General features: G+C 42.7%; 2 protein-coding genes across 3 annotated transcripts in view; both read left to right on the top strand.

The window, feature by feature from the left end:
* The window catches only part of atpaf2 (ATP synthase mitochondrial F1 complex assembly factor 2), a 5,232-nt gene extending 4,461 nt beyond the window's left edge, over window positions 1-771 (top strand). Inside the window, exon 9 of the mRNA XM_080020982.1 lies at window positions 1-771. This exon is cut by the window's left edge and continues 122 nt beyond it. Coding sequence (XP_079877108.1) covers window positions 1-16 — 16 coding nt within the window. The 3' untranslated portion in view covers window positions 17-771.
* Window positions 772-1,057: 286 nt separating this feature from the next.
* tom1l2b (target of myb1 like 2 membrane trafficking protein b) lies at window positions 1,058-27,132 on the top strand. 2 transcript variants are annotated; one of them, XM_080021687.1, is made up of 15 exons: window positions 1,058-1,114; window positions 1,984-2,068; window positions 2,709-2,787; window positions 3,459-3,608; window positions 13,541-13,675; window positions 13,758-13,970; window positions 14,956-15,072; window positions 15,170-15,303; window positions 15,395-15,446; window positions 20,783-20,951; window positions 21,540-21,669; window positions 22,137-22,212; window positions 24,625-24,684; window positions 25,817-25,853; window positions 26,249-27,132. In XM_080021687.1, exons 1-15 carry the CDS (start codon window positions 1,063-1,065, stop codon window positions 26,395-26,397), a joined length of 1,638 nt encoding a protein of 545 aa, XP_079877813.1. In that variant the 5' UTR covers window positions 1,058-1,062; the 3' UTR covers window positions 26,398-27,132. The 2 variants fall into 2 exon arrangements, with proteins under 2 accessions (XP_079877813.1, XP_079877814.1); XM_080021688.1 differs by lacking the exon at window positions 24,625-24,684.
* Window positions 27,133-27,976: the final 844 nt, after the last annotated feature.

Consider the following 27,976-nt stretch of genomic DNA (forward strand, 5'->3'; position numbering starts at 1 on the left):
ACTGCTGCAGGACTGAGGGACACGGGGAGTGACGGCGGTGGCAAATTGGAAAAAACACACTAGTCACCACTTTCCGGAAGAACAGCGTGAAGCTGGCTCCCAAAGTAGATCCCTGTTTTTGAGTGGGTGCTTGGTATAGTTGGACTGATACCAGCATCGGTTCGATACCGGGATAAAGTAGGGTAACAGACACTGTCTCTAAATGTGTAAAAAAAAAAAAGAAAAATCTGAAACTAAGAGCCGTATCAAGTATGTCGTCGTTAAAGAAAAAGGAGATGAGATCTAAAAAAGAAGGCTCTCATCCAAAAGTGTTGGATGAGATCTGTACTCCTTAAATGTGCTAATTTCAACCACTGGTAAAGCTCAAAAATAGTAAAGTGAAAAAAGCTACAGCGCTGTGTTTGGGGCTACAAACATCTCTGAACAATCATGTGCTTTGAGTCGGGTCTCATCTCATGTCATCTACGACGTTCTGTGCTTTTGTTGATGTGGACTGTGAATTGTGCTTTTAATGCCCCCTTCTATTTATTCACACTAAGAGTAGAGCATCCTAATGAAAAATGACAAGCATTTCTCCTCCAACAACGTCCTGCGTTCGAATCATCTCCAATCAATAAAGGCATGTTCTAAGTCTGGAGAACAGTGTGAATATGTAAGTATTCTAATGATAACAATAAAAAAAAAAAATTAAAATTAAAAAACGTTTTATCTTGACGAGTAGCCTACGTACCTGTAAGGTGAGGGATCGGCGCTTGTGTGTACACTAAATAAACTGAGATGGATTGTGACTTCTAAGTAACTGACTTTAGAAGTGTATATGTATATGTTGTTGTTTTTTTTATATTATTTTTTTACGATTGAAGTGCACCAATTTCGGGTTACACGTTTCGAAGGCTTTTATTTACAACTCGCCACTCCCGTGACAGTTCGGCGTGGCGGCCGTCCAATCCGATCCGCAGGCATTCCTCCTCGACCAATCGCATCTGTCGGTGGGTTGGGCTTACCGCGCTCTTGCCGAAGAATATCCCCATGGGCTGACTTGTTTGTTGTCTGCCGAGCAAGATGGAGTTCCTGCTGGGAAATCCTTACGGCACCCCAGCGGGGCACTGCATCGGTACGGACCTATTTCGCAAAAATGAATTCCATGCCGAGGGTTAGGCGAGGTCTCGCACCGGCGTTCGCGTTCTTGAATCGGAAAGTTTACGTTCGCTCGCGGGCGTACGGTCCCGCGAATCGGTCCTCTAGCTGATTAGCCGCTGGTTAGCCGCTTAGCCGACGCTAACGTTTGCGCTCCTGTCATAAGTTGATAACACGCTGATGAGCGTTTAGGACAATATCCGGACCCACAATACGTCGCTTCTCTGACAACCAATGCATCATTTCAAAACATATATAAGAATATGCTTTCATTTGAACAGTGCTTAATAACGGGATGAAACACAATAGCTACCTAGCATTCCCATTCTTAAGACATCAGAATCTGTTGTGCCAAGTACATATTTTCAAGGAAGGAATTTGTCTTGGTAACGGTTGGTGCATTGGTCCACAGCTAATTCACATTAAAAAAAGCTTAACAGGCTAAAATATATATACATATATAGTATACAATTATATTTTGTATATTCAGATATATGATTATATGCTCAGGATAAATCAAATTAAAAGGCAGTGACGGGAAAGTATTGGTGTGGGTATAAATAGAGATGGGCTGTTAAGCACAGGATAAATAAGTATGTATGCAATAACACAGGCAAGGATAAGAATGGTAGTAATTATTAGATGAGTAAAACATCATTACAATGTTATTACTAAATTACTTCAGTGTCTAAATTCAAAGTTATTACAACAAAGTTCACAATAATTGTCAGAGTCAGGGGGCACTTAACAATATCCCGGCATCAGTACCCTGATCTAGTCGCTCTAAAACTGAAGTACAACATGTACAACATCACCTGATCCCTTCCTGTATTTTTTCGTTTTCAGAGAGAGCCACTGATGGCTCCCTTCAAAGTGAAGACTGGACCCTCAACATGGAAATATGTGACATTATCAATGAAACAGAGGACGGGTGAGAAGCAGAGCAGAGCTATTGAACGTCCCCATGTTATGAACTGTATATCTGATCTGTATCTGCATAGTACCTGCTGGAAGAGATGCAGAGGCCATTACCTTCTTTGACAAGCTTGTATCTGAATGTGGCGTTTGCGGATAGAATGCCCTGCTCTTTGTTGTGGGCTGGATTTACCCAAGGCCTTGGTCCTTATCTCACTGTCCCATTAACCTTGCATGAAAAAGTCTGTGTTAGTGTAAAGTCCAAGTGTTGTTTGACAGTCTTGTTAGCTGACCTCTGGATTATTAATAAGATCTGGAAATCTATTCTAAGAGTCAGCTGTGATACTTTCTCAAAGATTTCACTCAGCCATTGATTTTATGCCTGTATCATAGTACAATACACTCCTGAGGAGTTTTGGTAGCTACAGGCCTGACCTGCAAGTCTTTAACAATAAATGGTTTGGCTTCATCCTGCAACAGTCAAATATATTACATATTTACATATTGTAAATCATTAACACCAAGCCAAGGGATGAACTACAGGGCTCACGGTCATAAAACTCAGTTAATCATTATGTTATTTATTATGTTATGATATTTGTTAAGCCAAGTTTCAGTGCATCTAAAAGCAATTTTGTCTGTGTTTGGGTGTGTAGGCCAAAGGATGCAATCAGAGCGGTGAAGAAGAGGCTAAACGGCAACAGGAACTATCGAGAAGTGATGCTGGCCCTTACGGTGAGCAGACAGGAGGGAAGTCAAGAGTATATGGCTGCAATGGGTGGGAGTCCACGACAAAGTTGATGATAGCCGAGGGAGTCGTAATCCCAAAGTAGCTCGGTGAAGAGTATACAAGTTAAATAAAATCAGAGGTAATTAAGTATTGGATTTAATCAGAATATGTTACCAATGGGAGAAAAAGTTACCAATTATTAATGGGAGGAAAAAATAAGATTATATGTCAATATTTATGTTATAATTAAAGCTAACGGGGTAAGTCGATACTGGGCTACTAAAAATAATTGATCAGATTGATATTGGCATTTACTAAAGTTACTAATGAAGTGTTATCTGTCCGTCCCTAATATAGCCACATACAGTCCCAACTTTAAAACCCACTACTAATAACCAATAATATTGTGTAGCTCCCCCTCCCCTAAAGTGCATGGGTGTGCCTACACGTTTGAAAATGATCTAGTGTATGATTATCTGGTATACAATATGAAGGATTATTTAGATTTGAAATGTAATCTCTAATGTGCGCTATCGTTTTTCAACAAAATTGTTATGGACTGCTGAGTTTGACATTGCCTCACTTGTGCTTTCAAAAGGTCATTTTGTGTTTCTAGTAATAACATCTGATCCCCGAGTCCGAGATTACATGCCTGCTCTCTTAATATCTTGTCCAGGTCCTTGAAACATGCGTGAAGAACTGCGGCCATCGCTTCCACGCCCTCGTCACCAGCAGGGACTTCATAGATGGCGTGCTTGTTAAAATCATCTCTCCTAAAAACAACCCTCCGACCATCGTACAGGACAAAGTGCTTGCCTTGATTCAGGTAGGTTCAAGTGATTTAGGTTCAGGTGTCTTTGACAATATATTGGAAGTCGGTTGCACCTGTTAAACTCACTCAACAAAAAACACTTTTGTTTACCTTCTGTGACTAAAGGGCTTTCTACAGTTCAACCTGTCTTCTAGGGCTGAATTAAGGTGTGTTCTGTTTGTTATGGTTTTTTTATGCCATATGTCTTGTGCTATGCTTATTGTTTATGGCATATGGCTATGCTATGTCAAGCCTTAGCAAGTGATTCCCCGCAGGTGACATAGAGCCTCTGCCCAGGGCCTCAGGAGTTCTCTAGTTACCTGCAAGTGGCTCAGGTAGCCGTGAAACACTCTGGTGGATCATGTCTGAAGCTCTGACCTCTGAGAGGGCTGGGGCTTTGAGGAAAGTAGATTGTAATTCTTATAGTAGATTTTAGGTGTTTTATTTTATTCTGTTGTCAAAGGAAGCAGATCTGTTAACACAGGTATTGCAGATTCAAATCTGAGAGGCTGGGAAGCTTATTTGTGGAATAAATGTATAAGAAATCCTCAATAAATGGGTAAATGACAACTTTTTTTCACGTCATTTGAAAGTGGAGAATCAGAGCTTCAAAACAAGTTGTCACTTGTGCGAATCAAGCAAATACTTATTAAAGCTATGGCTTGTTAATGACGAGGGTGCGGCAAACTGTGTTTCTGAGATAATCACCGTCAAAGTTTTCTGAAGGCTCCACGTCTTGTTTACGGAAGTGAGGTCAACTTTTCTTATTCGCGTTCACGCGGTTTCACTTTGTGACTTCACATCACATGGAATATGGAGGAATGATCTTCACCTGGAAACGATCGATTGGCATTGTTCAGCGTCTCGCTAAGTGAACTGTGTTTCCCCATCGAATGGGAATATTCAACTCCATGGTTTTACATTTATCTACTATTTATAAATCAAATACGTTGAGAGATTTAAAAAAAAATCACGTAGGAACACAAATCTGGAAAAATCAAATTTTCCTTCTAGAAAGGTTTTTTCAACTTATTTGGCGGCTCGTAAAGATTTTAGAAATGTGCGACAATGTGGTTTTTGCTGCAGTGGGTCACATATAATCATCATTGTCGTCTGAGAACAGTCCAAAAAGTTCCTGAATCTGCGCTCTGATTATATGCCGCGACATTTGGAACGGACCGAGGGAGGCTCTCTGACCCTCTTAGACCAGACGTCACTGAAAATCCCTGATTCTTTCTTTAATCGCTTTGCTTTTGTGGGGATGAGGGCAGTGCCTGGCTCAGATTGGGAGGCTGGCGAGTTCGAGTTCAAGTTGGTGTTTGAGGAATATCCGCCGTGTCAGTTCTGGGGGCCTCATCCCCGCTGCTCGCTGCCCGGAGAGCGCAGCAGCTAGGGAGAGAGCGGAGGAAGCCCCAGTGTACCCGCAGTACGATTGGCTGTCCATGTCGTAACTTTGTAGGTAGAGGAAAACAGTCTCTGCATCGAAAATAAATCTCATACATTTATAATCGTTGTTGTTAAAGGTTTTATCATGAAAATTATCAAGATCGTTTTATCGCCCAGCCCGAGGCCAAATTGTGATGGCTGGACAACTGGGTCATTTATTTGCAAATTATGGTGGAAAATAAGTATTTGGTCAATAACAAAAGTTCATCTCAATACTTTGTTACATACCCTTTGTTTGCAATGACAGAGGTCAAATGTTTTCTGTAAGTCTTCACAAGGTTTTTTTACACACTGTTGCTGGTATTTTGGCCCATTCCTCCATGCAGATCTCCTCTAGAGCAGTGATGTTTTGGGGCTGTCGCTGGGCAACACAGACTTTCAACTCCCTCCAAAGATTTTCTATGGGGTTGAGATCTGGAGACTGGCTAGGCCACTCCAGGACCTTGAAATGCTTCTTACGAAGCCACTCCTTCGTTGCCCGGGCGGTGTGTTTGGGATCATTGTCATGCTGAAAGACCCAGCCACGTTTCATCTTCAATGCCCTTGCTGATGGAAGGAGGTTTTCACTCAAAATCTCACGATACATGGCCCCATTCATTCTTTCCTTTACATGGATCAGTCATCCTGGTCCCTTTGCAGAAAAACAGCCCCAAAGCATGATGTTTCCACCCCCATGCTTCACAGTAGGTATGGTGTTCTTTGGATGCAACTCAGCTTTCTTTCTCCTCCAAACACGACAAGTTGAGTTTTTACCAAAAAGTTCTATTTTGGTTTCATCTGACCATATGACATTCTCCCAATCCCCTTCTGGATCATCCAAATGCTCTGTAGCAAACTTCAGACGGGCCTGGACATGTACTGGCTTAAGCAGGGGGACACGTCCCTGGCGGCGTAGTGTGTTACTGATGGTAGCCTTTGTTACTTTGGTCCCAGCTCTCTGCAGGTCATTCACTAGGTCCCCCCGTGTGGTTCTGGGATGTTTGCTCACCGTTCTTGTGATCATTTTGATCCCACAGGGTGAGATCTTGTGTGGAGCCCCAGATGGAGGGAGATTATCAGTGGTCTTGAATGTCTTCCATTTTCTAATAATTGCTCCCACAGTTGATTTCTTCACAACAAGCTGCTGACCTATTGCAGATTCAGTCTTCCCAGCCTGGTGCAGGTCTACAATTTTGTTTCTGGTGTCCTTTGACAGCTCTTTGGTCTTGGCCATAGTGGAGTTTGGAGTGTGACTGTTTGAGGTTGTGGACAGGTGTCTTTTATACTGATAACGAGTTCAAACAGGTGTCATTAATACAGGTAACGAGTGGAGGACAGAGGAGCCTCTTAAAGAAAAAGTTACAGGTCTGTGAAAGCCAGAAATCTTGCTTGTTTGTAGGTGACCAAATACTTGTTTTACCGAGGATTTTACCAATTAATTCATTAAAAATCCTACAATGTGATTTCCTGGATTCTTTCCCCCCATTCTGTCTCTCATAGTCGAAGTGTACCTATGATGAAAATTACAGGCCTCTCTCATCTTTTTAAGTGGAGAACTTGCACAATTGATGGCTGACTAAATACTTTTTTGCCCCACTGTATGTGGATCAAAGTTCCGTTAGGAAAAAAATTGTGCTGGTCTGCCTGTCCTGGATGATTTCAATGTAAAAAAAAAACTGATAGGCAGGCTATTTAAAGAATGAAACCATGAAGGCATGTCGATTTTCAATTTTTTTTTATTGAATATTCAAAATAAAATAAGTCCCGTCAATTAACATCCTTTTAAAAATAGATGAATAAATGAATATTATTACTTGAAATCAAATAATTTCCTTTCGTGAACAATAAGTAACGGGTGCAGCCGCTTTAATTAACATTTCACTCAAATAAAATGTTGATAAAATCAAAAACAAAATAAATATTGCAAGTAGGTCTAAATAAATGATTACATTTGCGGAGTAAATAAAGGAATAAAGTTTCTCGTCAACATATTTTACAACACAATGGATATTTACCTTCTGCTTTGGGTTCAACTTAAATATCCCCAAAAAATAGCCAAACTATGGATTTATGGGGCCCTGTTGTCAATGATACATCATCTTTCTGCTTCTCTTTGGACGCTGCTGCTGCATCTCCACTCAGTGTTACTGTGTTTACAAGCACAACCTGCGGGCAGGGCTTATTTTTATATCAACAGACGTGATTGGTCAGAGGTATAAGGTCAGCTATAGATCATCCAAACTGATTGGCTTTCCGTTGCAACTTGCCGAATGCGGAAATGAACAGATCTGCGGAATTCTTTTATCAAAAAGGTAAGAAATTAGGAAAAAAAATATGGGGGTTATTATCGTTATTGTTTGATCGGCCAGCACTAATTAAAATCTTTCTTAGAGAGAATTATTTTCACCAGACATTATGACTGGAGGGATTTAAATATGTCTGATTCAACAGATTTTCCTGGTCTAAAACCAGCAATTCCCAGATAACAGAGATGCTGATGTGGATGTTACTTTGACACTTACCACCTATCTAAACATTGTTACAGACCAAGTACACCCCTTCATGGCAACGGTATTCCATGATGGCAGTGGCCTCTTTTAGTAGGGTAATGCGCCCTGCCACACTGCAAAAATTGTTCCGTAATGGTTTGAGGAACATGACAAAGAGTTCAAGGTGTTGACTTGACCTCCAAATTCCCCAGATCTCAATCTCATCGAGGGATGTCGTGGGATGTGCTGGAACAACAAGCCCAATCCATGGGGGCCCTACCTCGCAACTTACAGGACTTGTAGGATGTTCTTCTAACATCTTTGTGCAAGATACCACAGGACACCTTCAGAGGTCTTGTGGAGTCCATCCATGCCTTGACGGGTCAGAGCTGTTTTGGTGGCACGAGGGGGACCTACACAATATTAGGCACGTGGTTTTAATTTTGTAGCTAATCGGTGTATGGTTATTTGAGGCAATACATCAAGATGATAATTTTTGGCGGAAGCCAAATATCTGTAAAGTTTATTTGCCGGTTGTCCCACGGCATGAGTTAAAGCTTTTTTTGCTTCAGCATGAGACTAGTAATAGCAGCAGGTCTTGGAGTCTTTTTTTTTTTTTAAGCCCAAAGAGAAATCAATTAAAAAGAGACTACCATGCTTTTTTGCTGTCCTTATCGCTACAGACTACTCGCTTGTCTGCCTTCCAGTAATATTTTTTTTATTTGAGCTAATGGTAATCACTTTGCAAAATCGTTAAATTCCACCACATGTAAAGTACATTATATTAGGGCTGCACGATTAATTGTAAAAAAAAAAAATCGCAATCTCGATTCATACATCTATGCTATCTCATTTGTAAACGACCGACAATTCTGATGCGTTTGCGTCAAATGGAGATCAGTTGCATTAAAACACTCGCTCCTATTACCCTACAAATTCACGTCACACTGCCTGCATTCACGTGTTGACTTCTTTGCTTTGGAACAATCCCAGTTGCGATATCAGTCACACTAGGTAGAAGTATACCAGGCGCATTGGTGCAGTGTACGGACGTGTGTACGAGTCTGTTTTTTTTACCGGCTTTGTGGTGAAGTGTCCCAGGGTTTCCCAAACACCCCCTAGAGACCAGGGCCAATTACTCACTATCCTGGACACCTCCCCTTGAATTAGATAAACTTATACAAATGATAACAACCCACCAATGAACTTAAACCCCCGTCTTCCCCCTCCCCCCACAGTCCTACATACACAGCATTACAATACGTTTTATGTCTGATACTTCCAGTGCTTTTATTAGTTATTTTATTTCTTCTAATTATTTGTTAAAAAAATTACAGCTAGGGTAACTTCTGCTTTGAAAAAGACCACTCGACAACTTTATAATGCTCACATTGCAACAATAACAACACGTTGATTTCGTTTAGACTTTCACATTGTTCCTATGATCTCTGTAGACACTAAATGACACTTAAACAAAGTCTTGCAGTTATCTAGTTAAAAAACATTAAGAAAATGTTTTAATGGTAGTTTGCCAATTAAAATGTGAGCTACAACTGTAATTGGTGAACTCACTCACTGGGATATTTTTGTACTGTATTGCATCACTTCCAAGTAGTATTACATGTATGTTTGTTCTTTGTATTTAAAACAGGTCTTTAAAATAAGCAAATCTGACAGCAGCTCCAGGTCTCTGGTTGTAGGCTCATATAATACACATTTAAATTGATTGCACTCTTTACAAAAACATTGCGCAGTAGTTTTATTTCATTTTGAACTTGAGTTCTTCCTATGCCTTAAGCTGTCTCCAGACAGCTCCACTGAATCAAGCTGAAAGTCCTTTTTAACCAACCAAGTCTCAACTTCGCCGTGACAGACTGTGATAAGGCTACTAGGGCACCTATGATAAGGCCCGCCCCCAGTATATATACTGGGTCACCGCCTGTCATACTTTGCTTATTCAGCTGCTGTTGGAAGCAAGCCCTCTATTACGGAAAGAAAAAAGGAAAAATTATGTTGGCGGCCAACTTGAAGACTTGTGGGCTGCGATGTGCACATGACCCGCAGGAATACTCACCCGCTGTGCGTCCGCTCTCTTGGCCATGTACACACAGAAGCGACGCTGTCTGACCCATTCTTTTTTGTTGCCCGAGTCTGCCGCTTGAAGTCATCTGCCATCGGGCTGACAGCTTTGGTTCCCTTCCTAGTTGTTGTCCCCGTCCCCGAAGGCCTACAAGGGTCTTGGGGGAGGGTAAAGAGATGGAATCGGCTCTCCTGTCCTCTGGTATTGTTCCGAGTCCACGCTCCCCAGCCTCTCTGGATCTCCTGCAGCATCCGTGCCAAGTGGATCATGAGGAGTTCACAGCATACCAGGAGTGGTGTGACTTCATTGCAGCCCAGTGGGGATCTGAGGAGTACTGGGGCCGCCTGTTGACTCGCTGGTGGCCCCAGGGTGTCTTCAAACAGCCCCTCTGTGTCCCTTTCCTGTGCCAGAGAGTCCCTGTTCAGGTGCCACTGTGGCAGTTCCTGCCTGCCACACGCCACCCAAGTGGCGTTTTCAGGGCCCTCTGGCACAGAGACACAGACGACGGTGGGTTGTAGACACAAGTTTATTGTAGAGAGAAGGCTAGATGGAATAAGCCAGGAGCAGATAGAACATGTCATGACAGGGCTCTTATCCTGAGTGTGTGTGAGGAGCTTATGGACTGCATACGCACGCCCGCGCCTGCCTATACAATAATGCTAATTCATTGGAAACATACCTTTGTCTAGGAAGACTTCATGGCTGTTGTGTGGCAACTTGGAGCGGGGGTAGGTTTTTCACTGTAACCATAAGTAAAACAAAAAGGTTGTAAGACGCAGGCTAGGGCTAAGCAGAGAGTAGTGCTGCATAAAGGCTGCGTGCTACTGTTTTCAGCTATCGCCTGGACATGTTGTACAATGCTAAGCTTGCTTAGCAAAATAAAAATATCATCTCTTTACCCTGTAGCTACCGCTGGTAAACTGTCTCTGGCTAGCTAACGTTAGTGTTAGTGAACAGGTGTACAAGACATAGAAATGATTTCAACGTTAGCTTCTGCTAGTAAAAAAATTGTTACTTACTTAGGTATTAGGTCCTAAGATGGGTCAATTCTTGATTCAGTTCAAATGCTGTCTTTCTTCTTCTGAATGTTCCTCAGTATCAGGACATGATGATTTATCAAATCCGTCCACACGTCACACTGGCGCACGGCTGTGTCACAGTTGGGGGCATGTCATTATGCAAAGCAGCATGAGGTCTGAATGGAAGGATGTGGATCCGGGAGCGCCAGATCCATTGACATGATAAATTGGTGCTGATTTGGAAAGTCAGATAGAGAGAACAAATGCAAGGTCTAACATAATGCCAAATCTAACCAAATTCAATAAATATCATATTATTCTAAAATGGAAAGTCGTGATTCTAAGCTTTCTGGCAATTTTTTGCTGTGCACGTATGATAAAATCATGCAGAGGTAGAGAGAGATTTATAAACCAAAGTCACTTTTACCTGCGGTCGGGATTATCGACCTGAGAGGGTTAACCTGTTGCTCATTAGCCCAAACAGCGAGCAACAGGTATGCAGCCACACTGACCCAATCACCTAGATCCATCCCATCCCCACACCACAGATGGCTCTTCTCTGAGACCAATTCTGTATCTGAGAATTTTAAACAAACATTGACAAAGCTCCTGCTTTGAATGTTAACACACTGTCACCTGTTTAAATCTGTCCGATGGGGAGACAGATTCACATAAGTGGATTTGAAAGATGCCTATTTTCCCATACCAATTGTTAAAATGCAAAGGAAATATCTGAGGTTCGCCTTTTCAAGACAGAGCGTACGAGTTTTGCGTTCTCCCGTTTGGTCTCTCTCTGGCCACAAAATATTGACTATTTGTGTGGAGGCAGCTATTGCCCCTCTGGCACCCAGGGAATAAAAGTTCTGTCATATCTGCGCGATCTCCAGATAAAGGGTCGAGGGAATTGGCACATTCCCACACGGGGGCCCTGCCTCGACCATCTCGCCAGACTGGGTTTTCTGGGGAATTGGAAAAAGAGCGCTCTGGTTCCAGCCCAGTACACTGTGTATCTCAATCTGAATTGACGGTCGATGCATGTATGGCTGACTCCAACAAGGGGGTTTGGCTGTGGTCACAGCAGCTCGTACGCTGTCCCTGTGCGAGGTTGCCAGGGCACTTTGGGTTATGGTACTTCTGGGCCTGATGGCGACTGAATCATCAGCAGTCCCTCTGGGTCTGTTCAGGATGAGACCTTTGCAATGCTGTTTTATAAAACAGCTGGTGTGTCCATCCAGGGGCCTCTCCCGGGTACTGACCAGTACGCAGGATTGTCTAGAGAGCCTGAGGTTTTGGCTGACACCCTCATGAAGAGGTTCCGGTTGGGTCCGGTAACACTGCGTGTGGTGATTAAAAAAGCGATGCCTCCTTCCACGGCTAGGGCGCTGTTTGCGAGGGTCAGGAGGTCAGGTCATTCCCACCTCTGTTCCCTGTCAGCAACTCGCATTCAGGGCAGGCAAAACATGGGAGCGGACTTATTATCGAGGGGACGGCCGCGGGTGTCGGAATGGCGCATTGAGCCGCAGGTCATGTACATGATCTGGCATCAATTCGGTCAAGGAGAGGTGGAGCTGCTGGATCATTGGAGGATCATTGTCCTCTACGGTACTCATTCAGAACGACAAAACCCCCAACTGGTCACCAGGCCTCTGAGCGGGACTGGCTATTAAACTAAGGTTTACCCATTGAGGTAGTAGAAATAATTCAGAGCGCAAGAGCCCCGTCAACGAGGGCGCTTTACACATCCAGCTAGGCTTTGAGCGCTGGTGTGTGGCACCTGGAGAAGATCCATGGCCTGCATGTAAGAGGCTTTGCGCCTTCCACTCTCAAGGTGTACCGGGCTGCTGACTCTACAAGGGGTGGGGCTACCTCGTGGGTATCACTACGAGGGGTTTTGGTCGAGGCGTGTGGTGCTGCCTCCTCGACTACCCCACACACGTTCACAAGATTCTATAGTCTCGACATGATGGCATCAGTACTGCCACAGGCTGTTTTGTCAGCGGCCAGGTGATAACCTGCGTACAGAGTTATGCTATGTGGTTGAGAGTTGTTACGGTCAGGTGATACAAGCTCAGCTGTATGCGGAATCCCCACCCACAAGCATTGCGATGGGTCTGGTGGGTGGTAATATAATTTACCTCCGCACCCTAGGAATGATTTCATATACAGTATACTGGGGTTTGGATTTGAGGTCACATCCGCCAGTTGGTCCTTGGAATGGACTACCCTGGGTAGTCCCTGGGTCCTATCTCTTGGCCTTTGGGAGCTTGCATAGGACACATCAGTTCTGACCTCACGGTCACTGAGGATGCGGGGGTTTACAATATGATATAGTAGTAGTAAGAACTCGAGTTCGAAATTAAGTAAAACGTTAGGGTTGTACAACAACCCAGGTTTTACGTATATACGCTGTGTGTGTATATATACACCCGGGCCTTATGATAGGTGCCCTAGCGACCCAATCACAGCCTGTCAAGGCCATGTTGAGACTTGTTTGAAGAGCTTTATTTATTTATTTATTTATTCAGTGGAGCTGTCTTTGGACAGCTTAAGGCATGGTATGGAACTGTAAAATGAAACCGTGACAGAACGGTAAATTTATACCACTGTATCAACAAATTCACATTATAGAAGTTGTGCAATTGTGCAAATGTTGTTTTTGGTGTTGTTTTTTGGAGAAATGCTTTCAAAAAAGGAATGCACATTTGGTGCATTTTGCATCAGTTAAAGACTGAATTCATGTTTAAAGAGGTTTAGGTTTAGATCAAAGTGTGACTGTTGGAACAAGCATCTATTTTGCATTGAACGTTATTGCCAACATATGTCTTGTAGACCGTGAATGTCAATAAAAGTGTCGTAAATTTTCCACTGTGTCAGCTCTTCTTTTTCTTTTGGTTCTGTGAATTCCTTACTTAATGTCTTCCCTCCTCTGCATAGGCCTGGGCGGATGCGTTCCGGAGCAGCCCCGACCTCACCGGCGTGGTCCACATCTACGAAGAGCTGAAGAGGAAAGGCATCGAGTTCCCCATGTCCGACCTGGAGACCCTGTCACCCATTCACACGCCTCAGCGGGTAGGGGGGTCGACTTTCGTCGATAGGTTATCTTCATTCTGCGTGACTTCATTGTATTTACTATCATCTCCTTGTACTCCAGTTGGCTTCCGCCCCAGATGGGGACACCACCCTTCACAGGTACAGCGCCCCCTCCGTGCCCCAGCCCCAGCCCCAGCCTCAGCCCCAGCCCCAGCCTCAGCCCCAGCCCCAGCCTCAGCCCCAGCCCACACCACACGCCGTCCCGCCAGCCTACGCCACCCTGCAAGCCCCCACCATCCATGCCTCGGGATCCATCAACCCCACATCCGAACAGGTAAGGGTTAATTTGGCCTTTTCTTTAGTTCGGGGTATCACAGCTTGTTTTATTAATGATCAAAGAGATTCCACTGGAGGAAGAAATTATGCAGAATTTGTTTAAAAATAACCATAATGTTAATGGGGGGTAATGAGCTTCTTTGCAAGTGAACATATTTGTACGTTAAAACTATGTCAAAGTTTTTTGCTGCAACATATGCTACATATGAATTTCTTTATTGGGATTGTTGTGATCGGAGGTTGAAGGGGTTAATTTTCTGTTTTTTATTGTCCCAAAGATTATGCACATTGCAGCGTTCGCTTCGTCTCAGTTGTGAAAATTGGAAGACAATAATAGCTTACTTGTATTGTGGCATACTTTGAATGAGCAAGAATGAAAAATCTTAAAAGATCTGACATCTTTCTGCCTTCTCTTTCATTACCTAATGTCAGGGGAGTGACTCAACAAAAGACTTGAACCAACTGACGGTAGAAATTAATCTCATTTTATATATATATATATATATATATATATATATATATATATATATAGTCTGTTTACATATGTAGTATAGTGTAGTAGTATGTTTCTTATCAATGTCAATGACATTTATTTTTCCTCAAAATCCTTCAGACGTTTTAAGGAACTTGTAAGTCCGTTTTGAGAGACTTCAGATAATCGCAATCTGTTATCAGAGGTCAAAGTCTTCAGTAACCAGCAGACTTGGATCGTGTTTTATTTAATTATTTTTAACCTTTATTTAACAAGGAGGTTCCTAGAGATTAGAATCTCTTTTCTGGGGCCTGACCTGGCCAAGATGGCACACCAATTACAAAATTACAAAAGAATAACAGAATAGTATGTTGAGCATGCAAGCCTGAGAGCATGCATGCAATTATAGAATACCGTCATCAGAGGGACTAATATCCAGTATTGGCCCAGGTTACTCCCGAATCACACGGCGCAATCTATAATATTGTTGACTCGTTCCTTCTCGCATTAGATTTGCCGGCTACGCAGCGAGCTGGACATTGTGCGTGGGAACACTAAGGTGATGTCCGAGATGCTCACAGAGATGGTGCCAGGACAGGAGGACCCTTCGGACCACGAGTTGCTGCAGGTGTGTCGAAAATAAAAAATAAAATTAAATATTTGGATGCCACTAGAGGGCGCAACAAACATAGAAACAAAACTGTTGTCCCTGTGCATGCGCTCAGGAGCTGAACAGGACCTGCCGCGCCATGCAACAGAGGATAGTGGAGCTCATTTCCTGTGTCTCCAATGAGGAAGTGACGGAGGAGTTGCTCCACGTCAACGACGACCTCAACAACATTTTCCTCCGCTACGAGAGGTCAGGGCCGCCGATCACATAAACACGCGTGACGTGTTCTCACTTCTCACTCACTCACTCACTTAACTCTCTCTGTCTCTCTGTATCCCAGGTATGAAAGGTTTAGATCTGGGAGGTCTTCGGCGCAGACTGTCAACAATGGGGTGAGTCGGGCAGGTGGTGAAGACGCTTATTGAAATGATCCCGCCCTCTTTTGGAGGAAATGTGCTGCTTCAACCGCATAGTTATTGTTTTTTGGCCTTTTGTAGAGAATTAAAAGCAACTTTCCTCTTAAAGGGGACCTATTATGAAAAACACACTTTTTCAGTGCTCGTGCACATACATTTGGGTCTCTGATGGGCCTACTAACACACAAACTGTGAAATAAGGCCAGGCAAGTTTATTTGTATAGCACATTTCAACAACAAGGCAATTCAAAGTGCCCTACATAAATAATAAAAAGCATTAAGACAAAGTGCAAAGAAACACATTATAAAAGGACATCGAATCCATAAAGTAAAAAAATAGAATGCATAAAATTTATAGTGCAGTGCAAGAAATAAATCAAAGAAACCTTGTTTTACTCTTTGTTAACAATTATTTAGCCTATTCCCTGAATAGGGAATAGCCTTTTACCTTGTCAAGGCGATATCCTAGCCCTGGAGAACCGGTCTAGAGATCTTTTAGTTATCTGATATCACTGTTTCAGATTGGCCAAGGCTGTTAGAATACGGTGCACACAAAACCACTAGCATTCACATTTCAACAACATGCAATTCAAAGTGCTTTAAATAAAACATCAGAAGCATCAAGACAAAGTGCAAAAGAAACACTTTATAAAAGGACATAGAATACATAAAGTTTAAAATAGAATATATAGAATGTATAAGAGTAAGAGTGCAGTGCAAGAAATTAATATTTGCTTTAGTAAAAAGCAGCGGCAGGCACAAAAGTCTTCAGCCTTGATTTAAAAGAGGTGAGAGTTGCAGCAGACCTGCAGTTTTCTGGGAGTGCTACTTCTCCATGTTTAGTTTTGACTCTGGGGACAGAAAGCAGACCTGTACCAGACGACCTGAGACGTCTGGATGGTTCATAACGTAGCAGAAGATCAGAAATGTATTTTGGCCCTAAACCATTCTGTGCTTTATAAGCCAACAGTAGTATTTTCAAATCAATTCTTTGATGGACAGTGAAGCCAGTGTAAAGTTCTGAGAACTGGAGTAATATGATCTACTTTCTTAGTCTCAGTCAGGACTCGAGCAGCAGCGTTCTGAATCAACTGCAGCTGTCTGATCCATCTTTTAGGGAGACCTGTAAAGACACCGTTACAGTAGTCTAGTCTACTAAAGATGAATGAATGGACAAGTTTTTCCAAATTCTGCTAAGACATAAGTCCTTTAATCATTGATATATTCTAAAGGTGACCGTAGGCTGACTTTGTAATTGTTTTAATGGTGCTTCAATGGATGTCATTGATGTGTTGACAATTTGTAGAAGTTCTAAGGCCATGCAATTGAAACATTTTTGAAAAAGCCTGTTGGCAGAATATCAAGGCAGCAGGACAAGGATTTAAAATGTTGTATAATGTACTCCCAAGTTTTTATGGTTGATCGGATCAAATTGTGTCATGGTGTTTGAATTGATTTTTAGTGGACACAGGGACGGCAGATGTCCTGTACCTGATACTGCGGTACTGACTGCATCTCTAATTTTCAGAATTTTGTCAGTGAAGAAGGAGGCAAATTCATTACAGGCCCTGGTGGATGGGAGTTCAGAGGCTACTGACACAGGAGGGTTTGTTAGCCTGTCAACAGTGGCAAACTAGGCACATGCATTATTGTTGTTTTTGCCAATGATGTCTGTAGAAGGAGCGCCTTGCATTTCTCAATTTCAAATTATAAATGCTAAGTCTCTCTTTAAAGATGTCATAATGAACTTGAAGATTTGTTTTTTTCGCCACCTGCGTTCAGCTTTTCACGACTCTCTCTTTTTTTTCTATTCTTACCAGCGTGGCATTTCTCCAGGGATATCTTTTCTTACCCGAGACCACATTCACCTTAGTGGGTGCAATGGCATCAATAACATTTGTAATTATAGAATCAAAATTATTTACAACTCATTGACTGAGACCCAAGAGGGGGCGGGTATGGAAGAGAAAGCCTCAATAAATATTTCTCTGGGGTTTTCAGGGATATACTGTTTTATGATGACCTCTGTTAGAACATTTGTGTGCACGGAGATAGTACTCTCAAAGAAAACACAGGAATGATCAGAGAGAGGACATCAGTCACCACCACCTTAGAAATGCTCAGACCCTTGGAGATTATTAAGTCCAGAGCGTGGCCCTTGTGTGTGGGCTCTGTCACGTGCTGAGTCAGTCCCTAGTTATCAAGAACACAACAAAGTTCTTTGGTCTCTTCGTCCTGGGGGCTGTCAACATGGATGTTAAAATCACCACAAAAACGACACAATCAAAGTCAATACAGATCATAGACAGCAGTTCAGCAAAGTCATCAAAAAAGGTTGCACAGTATTCAGGTGGCCTGTGAATATTTAGGAACATAGCTCGAGAGGAGGAATTGAACTGAAGACCCACATATTCAAAAGAAGCAAAATGTCCATAAAATATTCTAGATAGAATCATTTAACAGAAGACAACTCCACCTCCTTTCTTATGCACTAAAACTGAAGTCGGGAGGGGTTGGCTCAATAAGAACAGCTGCACTGTTATCTTGGTCTAACAAAGTTTCTGTTAAAAACATAAAATCAAGGTTGTGCTTGATAATAAAATCATTAATTAAAACAGTTTTTCTTGCCAAAGACCTAACGTTTAATAAAGCTAGATTTAGTGTGTAAAAGCATTAACTGCCCAATTATTTTGGGACAGGCTGTTGCTGACGAGGAATGGATGCTAAATTTGTTAAATTTAGTGAATGGGTTGGGTGCTTCCTGTATCTTAGCAGATTCGCCATTGTTGTTCTATTACTTATCAAGACAGGAGTAGAGGAAGCTACCTTCACACAGGGCCCCGGAATGTTCTAGGAAGAGTCATGAGTGCCATTAGACTTGCCGCCTGGACCCAGCAGATATGAGTCCTGTATCTTCTCCTGTATTTTGTACACAAATAACTGGACGTGTTGTGCTTTTTTATCAGGCAGGGGAGACAGAGGATGATTCTGATGGGGTCGCGGAGGGGGGCGGGGGGGTGTCGTAACTGTGACACCTGTGCCAATGGTGGAGGTGGACGCCGAGGGGAGCTTAGAGGAAAGAAAGTAAGAGTAGAGTGGGGGAAATGCGGAGGGTTAGTTTGGTCCCAGCAGTGACCTGCTCTTGCAACTGGTCAGTGAACTCCGGGGGTGGGGGGTATTTTATAGATATATTCAGCAAAAAAACAACTTTAAAGACATTTTTTGGGGACCTCAGAGACCTATCTTAACCTGTTCAAAAAGAATATAATAGGTTCCCTTTAACCACCAATAACAATAGTCGATAGCCACAGCGAAAAAAAACAACCCACTTTGCTGCTCTTAAACCGCCGCTCACCCCAAATTCCCATAGCCTCCGTGCATGTAACCGCTGCCAACTTATCATCTACGTCGGGCTGCCCCTGTTGTCCTTGTTGCCCAACACAAAAACCTTTCCCTCTTTTCTTTGGATGCTTGAGACTTTTGTGCTACTGTTGCCGTCACACAACGCATGCCCTTTTTCCATGTACATTTGTTCTCACTCCGTACTCCGCTCTTTCAACCCCAACTTGTCTGGAGTCGCCAGTCGGCCCTTATCGATGTCTCTCCTGTGCTGTTATCATGCCGATGCATTGTGTCCCGGCACAGGCATGTTAATGGTGTTTCATTGTGTTTCTTCCTTTTCTGTTCTGTGTCTTCTTTTTTTTTTAATGGCCAGCTGAGGCAGGCAAGTATCAAAAGTATTGTCACCCCCACATTGCCACCTCCCACCCCCACATTCCCACCCCCCCCCCGATTCCCTGTAGCTTGTGTATTGTGGCCAGAGGAGCAGTCAAAACATGATCGTATGGGCTTCACTTCCATCTCTGTGGCGTGACCCATATGGCATGTTTTGACCACATGCTGTATGGGTCAAAACAGCCAAATGACCCAGAGGCAGATTGATCTTCATGAACAGTGTTTCCTTTCCCCCCCTCCACCTTCTTCCCATGTCAGATATTAGTGGGTGGGCTAGTCAGTAATTATAAATACATCCCCCCCCCCACCCACAGAGTAAAAATGAATGTTTAATAAAACACCATACGTGCAAACAAAAGTCAAATTTACTGTAGCGCCGACGTCAAGGTTTTTCAAGTGAATAAGGTTATTTTCTTTACATCAAAGTCTGACTTTGTAGTGCTGTTTATGAGAAATGCCAGCCGAGCAGCAGACACTGATGACTGTCTGGTGTTCTGTTGTTCACCAGAGTATGGTGGGGAGCTTATAACCACTCTTATTTATTGTTTGTTAATATTGTACCTTTTATAAGGTGAAGGGAGCAAGATTGCATAAATAGAACATTTCCAGGGAAAACAGTGAAACTGAACCAAATTAGCCAGTGGTGAAAGACGTACTCAGACCTTTTAACTTAAAGTCCCTGTAAAGTGAATTCAGTGATTTGTTTCTCAACACATTATAGATGTCAGAAAACCATTGCTGAAAACATGTGAAGAGACTTTGAACTATCTAGTACTGAATTGTGTAGTTAGACTGTCTCACCATTTTTGTGTTCCGGATTTTTTGGCCAGGCCAAAATCACGAGTCGATGATGCGCTGCAGTCCTACTTTGCATGGCCCCTCCCCTAAACTTATATAGAGCCGCTGCGGCGCTCCGCAGCTGCAGTCAGAGCGATCTTTTGGGAAACCCTGTTTTAAGTTATCTAGTTCATTTTGTTCGTCCTCCACTGGCAAACCGATGCATGAACCCTGCCGCCTGCGCAGATGATGCTCATGGAGATCCTGATGACAAAAAAAAATTGTGTAGAAATCCAAATGTTGTTGTTTTGTTTTTGAAATCCTAAAGTAACACAACTATGTTAAGAATGTAAAAAGTATAAATATTTGCTTTGAAATCTAGTGTAATAAAAGTTGAAAATCTCTGAAACTGAATATAACTTAAGTAAGTTAAAATACTTGCAACATGTACTTAAGCATAGTAACAAAGTTCGATGTACTTGTACTTAGTTACCTTCCAAAGATGATAGAATTATCCAACCCCCCACCCCCCTCCTCACTCACTTAAATTTTCCAGAGACTCTTTGCATATGGCTATTATACACCATGGCTGTATTTTCTTATTACTTTTTCATTTCCTTCTTTCCGCCATGCTTCTACCTTTCTCCTCTTTTACATTGTTAAAGCCCTACAAGTCCCAGTCCCCCCCCCCCCCCCAGACTTGAAAGCAGAAACATGTCTGGCAGTCGGTGTCAAACCCTGCTCAAAACCGCAGTCGAGGCGCACCGGCGTTTATGTCTGACCACCTCCCTTCACGCTAGGTGCTGAGCGAAGCCACGGAGGACAACCTGATAGACCTCGGCCCCGGCTCCCCGGCGGTGGTCAGCAACATGCCAAGTGTGGCCCCCACCAGCCTGCCGCCCAGCCTGACCGCCCCGGCAGGCAGGCCCTCCTCCCCCGCCTCCCTGGCCTCACGCCTGGCCGGCCTCGGTATGTGCCCCCGACGGTATCACGTCAACAATTTCTTCCACCATTTTTCTCGTTAAATTGCTGTTCATTGTCGCGTATTGCCATTAACGCCATGTCAACCAAAGTTTTACAAAGCATATTTTCCCCCCAGCACTAGTTAGTGTGGCGAAGACACTGCGAAAGTGAACGTACCGACCACTCAAAGCAAACTCCAGTTTTGAGGTTGAGGATTCTTATTAGTTTGGAGATCTGACTCGCTTAGAATCAATGGACTTGTTGTGAAACGGCTGTAGTGAAGAGGCAGAGTAAGTGCAAAATAAATGCTTTTATTTCACACTGAGTGAACGTGCCCGCGCAGATAATCATAAGTCACTCTTTGCCAAGGACAAGGAGGAAAACAGATCATCGAAGTGTATCGACAATAAATCTCATAAATTTATCATTCTTATTGTGAAAGATTTTATTGTGAAAATTAAATAACATTCAAAGATTTGCTAGGTTATGAGATGATGATCCGATTATAGCCAAAACTCCACAACACCAGTCTCTTGCCATTGCAGCGTGGCGTCTTTTAACATCCGTTAAATCATGCCCTTTGTCCTGGTTCAGACGTGGGTGCCGACAGCGTAAGCAGCACGCTGAGCTCCCTGTCCAGTGGCAAACCTCCCGCCGCCGCCCAGGATGACTTTGACATGTTTGCCCAGACCAGAACCGGAGCTCTGTCTGAGCCGTGCAGCACGTAAGAGACAGACGTTACTCCAAACCAGCTCCGTTACATCAAGCGGCCAGTAAAAAAAAAAAAATGAATGCAACATTAATCTGTCTAGAGATATAAGTCATAGAATTTTGTACTAGTAGAATTTTGATTTTACCCCTTTTTTTTTCTCTATCAAAATTTGGGCCTAATTGCCCGCCAATCAATTCCGCTCTCGTTCAGTGTTAAATCTTAATTCACTCTTGCATTTTAACGGTGTCAGTTTAAAAAAGAAAAAAAGCATTTGAGTGGAAATTACTTAGCAACCATCGCCTGAAAATTATTCTTAACAATTTGATTTGAAAGTCTCCCTTTGAGGAAAGAACTAGCGGTGAATGGATCAAAATGAACTACCACTTGAATAGCCATGAATTAATGCATCTGGAGGCCGGTGTGGCATAAAGTTGAATTAACTCCATTGATGGTTCAATGTCTGCTTCCTGCTTTCCCAGGGCTTCAGCGGGCGAGGACCATACCCACGCCGGCGCTCCCCCCACCCTGGACGTACAACAGCCCACCATAGGAGGGGTAGGTCACTTAAAGACAAGATCTTTTATCCTGCACTGGCTTCAGATTTTTTTTCTATCTTTAATAGCCGAGTGCCATGCGTGTGCAGTGTGCAACGATAATATCGTCACACAGGCTTTCTCTCACATGGTTTGGCTGCAGATAGAATGCTCTGTTGCTCCTGTGCTAGCTAACCCAGTGCAACCAAACTATAATGGTTGGTGTCGATACTTAATAATAATAATAATAATAACACCTTTTTTTTGTATAGCACCTTTCATACACGACATGCAACTCAAAATGCTTTACATTAATAGAAGGTGATCTAATAGCAACAATAAAAGCAAGAAAAAGGCTAACAAGAAAAATGCATTGGGAAAAAAACATGTAAATATTATACCATACTCATTTCAGGTTTGGGTCATCAATTTAGACGTTTTTTCAAGTTGACACTGTACAATACATATTTTCTACAATACATTTGTTCTATATCCTGTATATGCAGTATTTCTGAGATACAAATTATCCTTAAAAAGGCCAAATTGTGCACCAAATATTCACTTTAGTGTAGCGTAGGATTACGGGTAAATAGTCCATCGCTCCCTGATCGTTTATTTTGTCTATGAAAGTCATCACGGTCATCAACAGTTTATAACACAGCGATCTTACGTTATTATATTATATAGGTTAGAGATGTTAACAATTGATCAACTATAAATTAATTGCTAATAAGAATTGAATTGATAAAGTTTCAAATCAAACAATTAACTGAACAATCTGCAGTCTTGTTATAATTGTATCAGCGGGAGCTTTCCGCCTGCGCAGAGCAATTTAAAAAGCTGCCACATTCTCCGTTGCAGTCCCTCACCAGAACGACAGGGGGCAGTCGAGGAAAAAAATACCCAGTGGACCAGAAAGTAGTAGTCGTAGTAGAAGTAGACGGAGGAAGGCCGACAAACAACAAACATCAACTTAGGCAAAGAAAAGGCGTAAACATTCCTGTATGCGGGAACCAGCTCAGCGAGTCCTTCCTTGAACTTGTCCATTTTGAAATGAAATGAGGAGAAACATCCCTCGCGCCGTCGCATAAGTCCTGGCGCGCCATGGTGCCACCCGGTGACGTTATTACAGTAGCTTTTATGTTATCACTTAACGGACGATTGTTAAGGGGAACAACTATCGATTAAGGAAATTCCCTTCAATTTGCATCCCCATTCATATTCCATCACGTGTGCTTTGCTTTCCACACATTTGAAAGTCCCAACAAGTTAAAAGTTCGATAGCACATGCATTCCTGCTCCATCCCCCGTCCTCTAATAGAAGTTGGATTAATATATACAAATCGGTCTTCTCCACAAATGTGAATCTTTCCTTTAACTATAACCACAATTCCTAACACTTTAATTCCTTAAGATTGCTGTAACCCACCTGCTCCTAGTTGACATGTCTTATATGAAGGACTCTCCATCGACCACACAGCCTGTTTTGACCTCTTGTTCCTTCCTTGAGGCTTTGAGGCTCTTGCTTCTCCTGTAACAATGTTTCTATTTGTGTTTTTTCAGTCATTGCTTTTGTAGTGATAACCCTTATTATTAATACCATTAAAACTCCTAAACACTCAAGTGTAGTAACTTGGAGGTACAAAGCTACTCACGGTGCAGAGCTTTGTCATCGACTGCCGTCCAGTTGCTGCTTTGCCAGAAAACCGTGCCTCACTTAGAGGTTATTTTCTGTTGAATGTAAATAATTATCCAGGAACATAATTCAGAAATGGCTTATTTAGGGATAATGTGACGGTATATATCGTGGCACGGTACAGAAACCTGAAGATCGGTTGACGTTGGCAGCATAGTCAGCGGACAAAAGAGCTGATTTATTTCACGCAAGAGATTCATTCTTTGCACTTACAATTCAGTTCGATAGATCGATGCTTTATTGATCCCCGGAGGGAAATGTCAGTGTCACAGCAGCAAAATAAAAAGAGAAAAAAATAGAAAAATGAAAACGGCTATATGCAAAAAACCTGAGGAGAGCCGGAAAAAATTGGCAGTATACGTTGCTGTGTTCTTCCTCGCTATAGGGCTGCATGGCATGCCCCGCTCTCCTTAACCTGCATGACTCCCCCTGCGGCATTTCCTTTTGGGGAGGTTTTGAGATGATGGGTAACCAGATCCTTCCAAACAGCTGAATGCAGTGTGACGCCTCAGTCAAAAGAAAACACCGACGGTGACGTCGCACTTCATTCTGCCCCCAACAAATGCTTTTCATGAGTTGTGTGTGTTTGTGTGTTTGTTTGTTTGTTTGTTTATTTATCTATTGAAGCTCATCCAAGTCATATTTTCTGTTCTTGTTTGGGTTGGGGTATTTTCTGTTGTGGCTTTGCGCCACCCTCCCCCCCCTCACTCCTGTGGCGGTCTCGGTGCTGCCCTCTAGCGCGCCGGAGGCCAGTCCTCTGTCATGGATGACATAGAGGAGTGGCTGTGTGCCGATGTGGTGAGACCATTGTGATTTTATTTCTGCAACCCCCTTTTTGTTTTGTATTTTATTTATTTTTTATTTTTTATTTATTTTTTTACTTACCTGTGGTCTTCCCTACTCTGCCCTTGAGTCCTTACTCTTTGATAACATCAGACAAAAAAAAATTACATTTCACTTGTGTTTTTCTCTCTCGTTTTTGTCACATTTCCTCACTTTCTTACCAATCACGTGTCTGGATGCACCGTAGATCACTCTTAAGTTACTAATTGTGCGTTTTGGGAAGGTACAGTCTCAACAATTAATTATTGGTGAATGGGGGGGGGGGGGGATTTTGGTTTGCTGTGGTTGGGTTCATTTTGAAAGGGTCCTGTAAGGTAATGTGCTTTTACGAAAAATCTTAAAAGATTGGTTTGCCATTTTTCAACCCAGGCCTTAAATAATATCTTGCTTCCCATCATTTAGAACTCTCAACGCTTACTTACGCTTAGAGACAGACTCCACCGCAACTTCTAACTGTGCTTAAATGCAGTCCGAGGCCAACAGGAAGCTTGCAATATGGTCAGACAATTTCTATTTTACACCGAATGGGGAAGAAAATCAGCAGCCGGCTCTTTGGCTACATCCACACTTACTTCAGAGACTAGAAACAGAATGTCGCGGCACTGCCTACTGGCGACCTACTGTAACCAACGTTACACTTTGGATGTATGTCAATTAAAAACAGTAGCTTTAACTAACATGTGATATTACTGTTAGTTACGTTAGTAACGTTCGCCCCATTGGACTGCATTCAAGCACAGTGAGGAGCTGCAGCAGGGGCAAGTTTCTCAATAGCAAAGTGTTCAGCGAAGTTGTGCCGTGAACAGTTGTAAATGATAGCAACCGACATTTTAATAAAGCCGGGGTAGAAAATGGCAGCCATATCCTTTTACAGCACAAATGTGGATGAGTAACTAACTCCTTGTCGTGTGTGTACCTAACTGGGAAATGTCACCAGCTTCACCCATTGTTGTGTGGGTGGCCTTAAATGTGTTTAAAGGTGCTACAGTGTGTGTGTGTGTCTTCAGCTAATAGCTTGCTCCGTTTACTACTCAGTTTAGGTATAAAATGGCTTGTGTTTGATCTACTTTTATTCTCTCGTCAATAGAAAGGTGATGAGGGCGAGGAGGGAGTGACGAGTGAAGGTAAACAGTCCATTTTGTTTTTGTTTTGTTTTCTGGGGAGGGCAGTGATATTAGAGCAATGGTTGCCAAACCGGTGTCTTCCCAGCCCTAGTGGTCATTGAGGGTATTGTAGGGGATCCATACCTAGATTATGGTTACATTTATTTTGTTTTAAATTTTTATTTTCACCAAATATTTCTACTCTACATCACAAATGAGGGCTGAGGGGGAGTAGGTTAAATAAGTTATTTAATATTGCAACGTCAAGACTCAAATACTTGTATTTTTCCTTTTCCTTTCAGCTCCATTCCCGCTATAAATAGTATAAATGTTATACTGTTGCATTATTTGATTCAACACACACATAATTGTCGTCCTCTCTCTCGTGCTCTCCCCTTCTCGCCGTGCGGCTCCAGAGTTCGACAAGTTCCTGGAGGAGCGGGCTAAAGCGGCAGAGATGGCCCCCAGCCTACCGTCGCCCCCCAACGGCGACCCGGGCGCGGGACAGGGGACCCCCGCCCGCAAGCCGGCGGACAGACCTGAGGACACTCTCTTTGCCATGTAGCGCCCCTTGACCTTTGACCTCCCGGTGCTTGGCAACGACAACCTTTGGGCGACAAACTGCGGTCTCGTCCACACACACACACACACACACACACACACACACACCCCGCAAAAAACACAACACCCGCCCTCATCCGAATCAGCTTAAACACGACCAAACTGCAGTGCTCCGTTACTTTACTGCACTTTATCACTTTATTAAAGGGGAATCTTTCACACGTTCAGTTTTTTTTGTTTTTTCGCGACAAAGGGATAACAAATTGGCATCATCGTCCAAAAGGCATATTTTGATACTCGATGTGAAAACGCATCTCAAGGGGGTAAAAAAAAAAAAGTGCTTCCTACTTCCACTGAAGTAGGATCACGCCATTTTGAGGTTTTTGGAGATTTATTTATGTTTTTCCCTCCCGCATGTATTACCACCATTGACCTATGGATGAAATGAATCTTGAGCTTTTTAAAGGTAAAAAAAAAAAAAAAAGGAGACATCCACCCATTATAACCATGATATGAAAATGCCTACGTTTAATAAAATAAAATTAAAATCAGTCTCATGGCGTTTAGCCTTCGTCTCGGTTTGACAACTAGCCTCTGATTAGTTTCTTGACATTGGTCTGTTGTATATCTGTAAATGACAAAAGTGTTATCTTTACTAGATGTTTGTTTATTTAATGGAGTGGTTTAAAAAGAAGAAAAAGGGAGAGACTTTGATTCAACGTAGGCTGTGCAAATTTTTTCCCGCTGCTCTTTCAGAAAGTGTTTACCTCAAGGGGGTTGCGGGGGGTGGGGGGCGGGGGGGGTGTAGGCTTCTCGATAAAGACATTAGATTAAAAACCTAGAACACGACGCACGGTCCGAGTAAAATAGACCTAGATTATTAATTATTTGAGAAATGACAAATGAAACAAGTACATTTAGCAGAATTAGCCTACAGTTGCTGTTTGAATTCCTTGTGGAGTTTCCTCTTTTGTAGGTAGGCTTCATTGACAACAACAGAGAAACAAACGAAACCAACTCATTGCACTGTGCTGGCTGTGTATCTCATCCACCTGCTGAGCGCTGTCGACGGGTCTGTGGCTGTTAGACGAGGCAAAATGGGTGGTGTTGGTTGTTTATTTTTATTTTTTGGTGTGAGGTGATTCACAGGTTTCGTTGTTTTTCTTATTGAAGTTCCGGTCCGCGTTGAATTATTGTTTTTTGTTTTTATTTTTTAATTAATTGAAAGTTGATTGTGCTGTACAGGTGCAGGATGCTGTAAGTTGAGGAGAAAAAAAAAATCCATATATGTATTTGGACGTGGGGGGCAAGCAGTGAACACCAGATGGTTGAACAGATTCTCCTCCATGTTTAGTTTGATACCGACATCTTGATACAAAACAGACGTTAAAGCGGGGGGTGTCAAAGATATGGCCCGAGGGCTGGATTTGGGCATGAGGGGTCCGATCCAGTCCGCAGGATGATTTATTTATTTCTTTTGTTGGGGCGGGGTAAAAAAAAAACCAAAAAACAGAAATATAAATTCCCTCCCCCTCCAGCTTTCCATTCACAATTTGGTCCCAATTCTCTTTACGTTTCTTTGT

The sequence above is a fragment of the Zeus faber genome, assembly GCF_960531495.2.
Source record: "Zeus faber genome assembly, chromosome: 20".
NCBI lineage: Eukaryota > Metazoa > Chordata > Actinopteri > Zeiformes > Zeidae > Zeus > Zeus faber.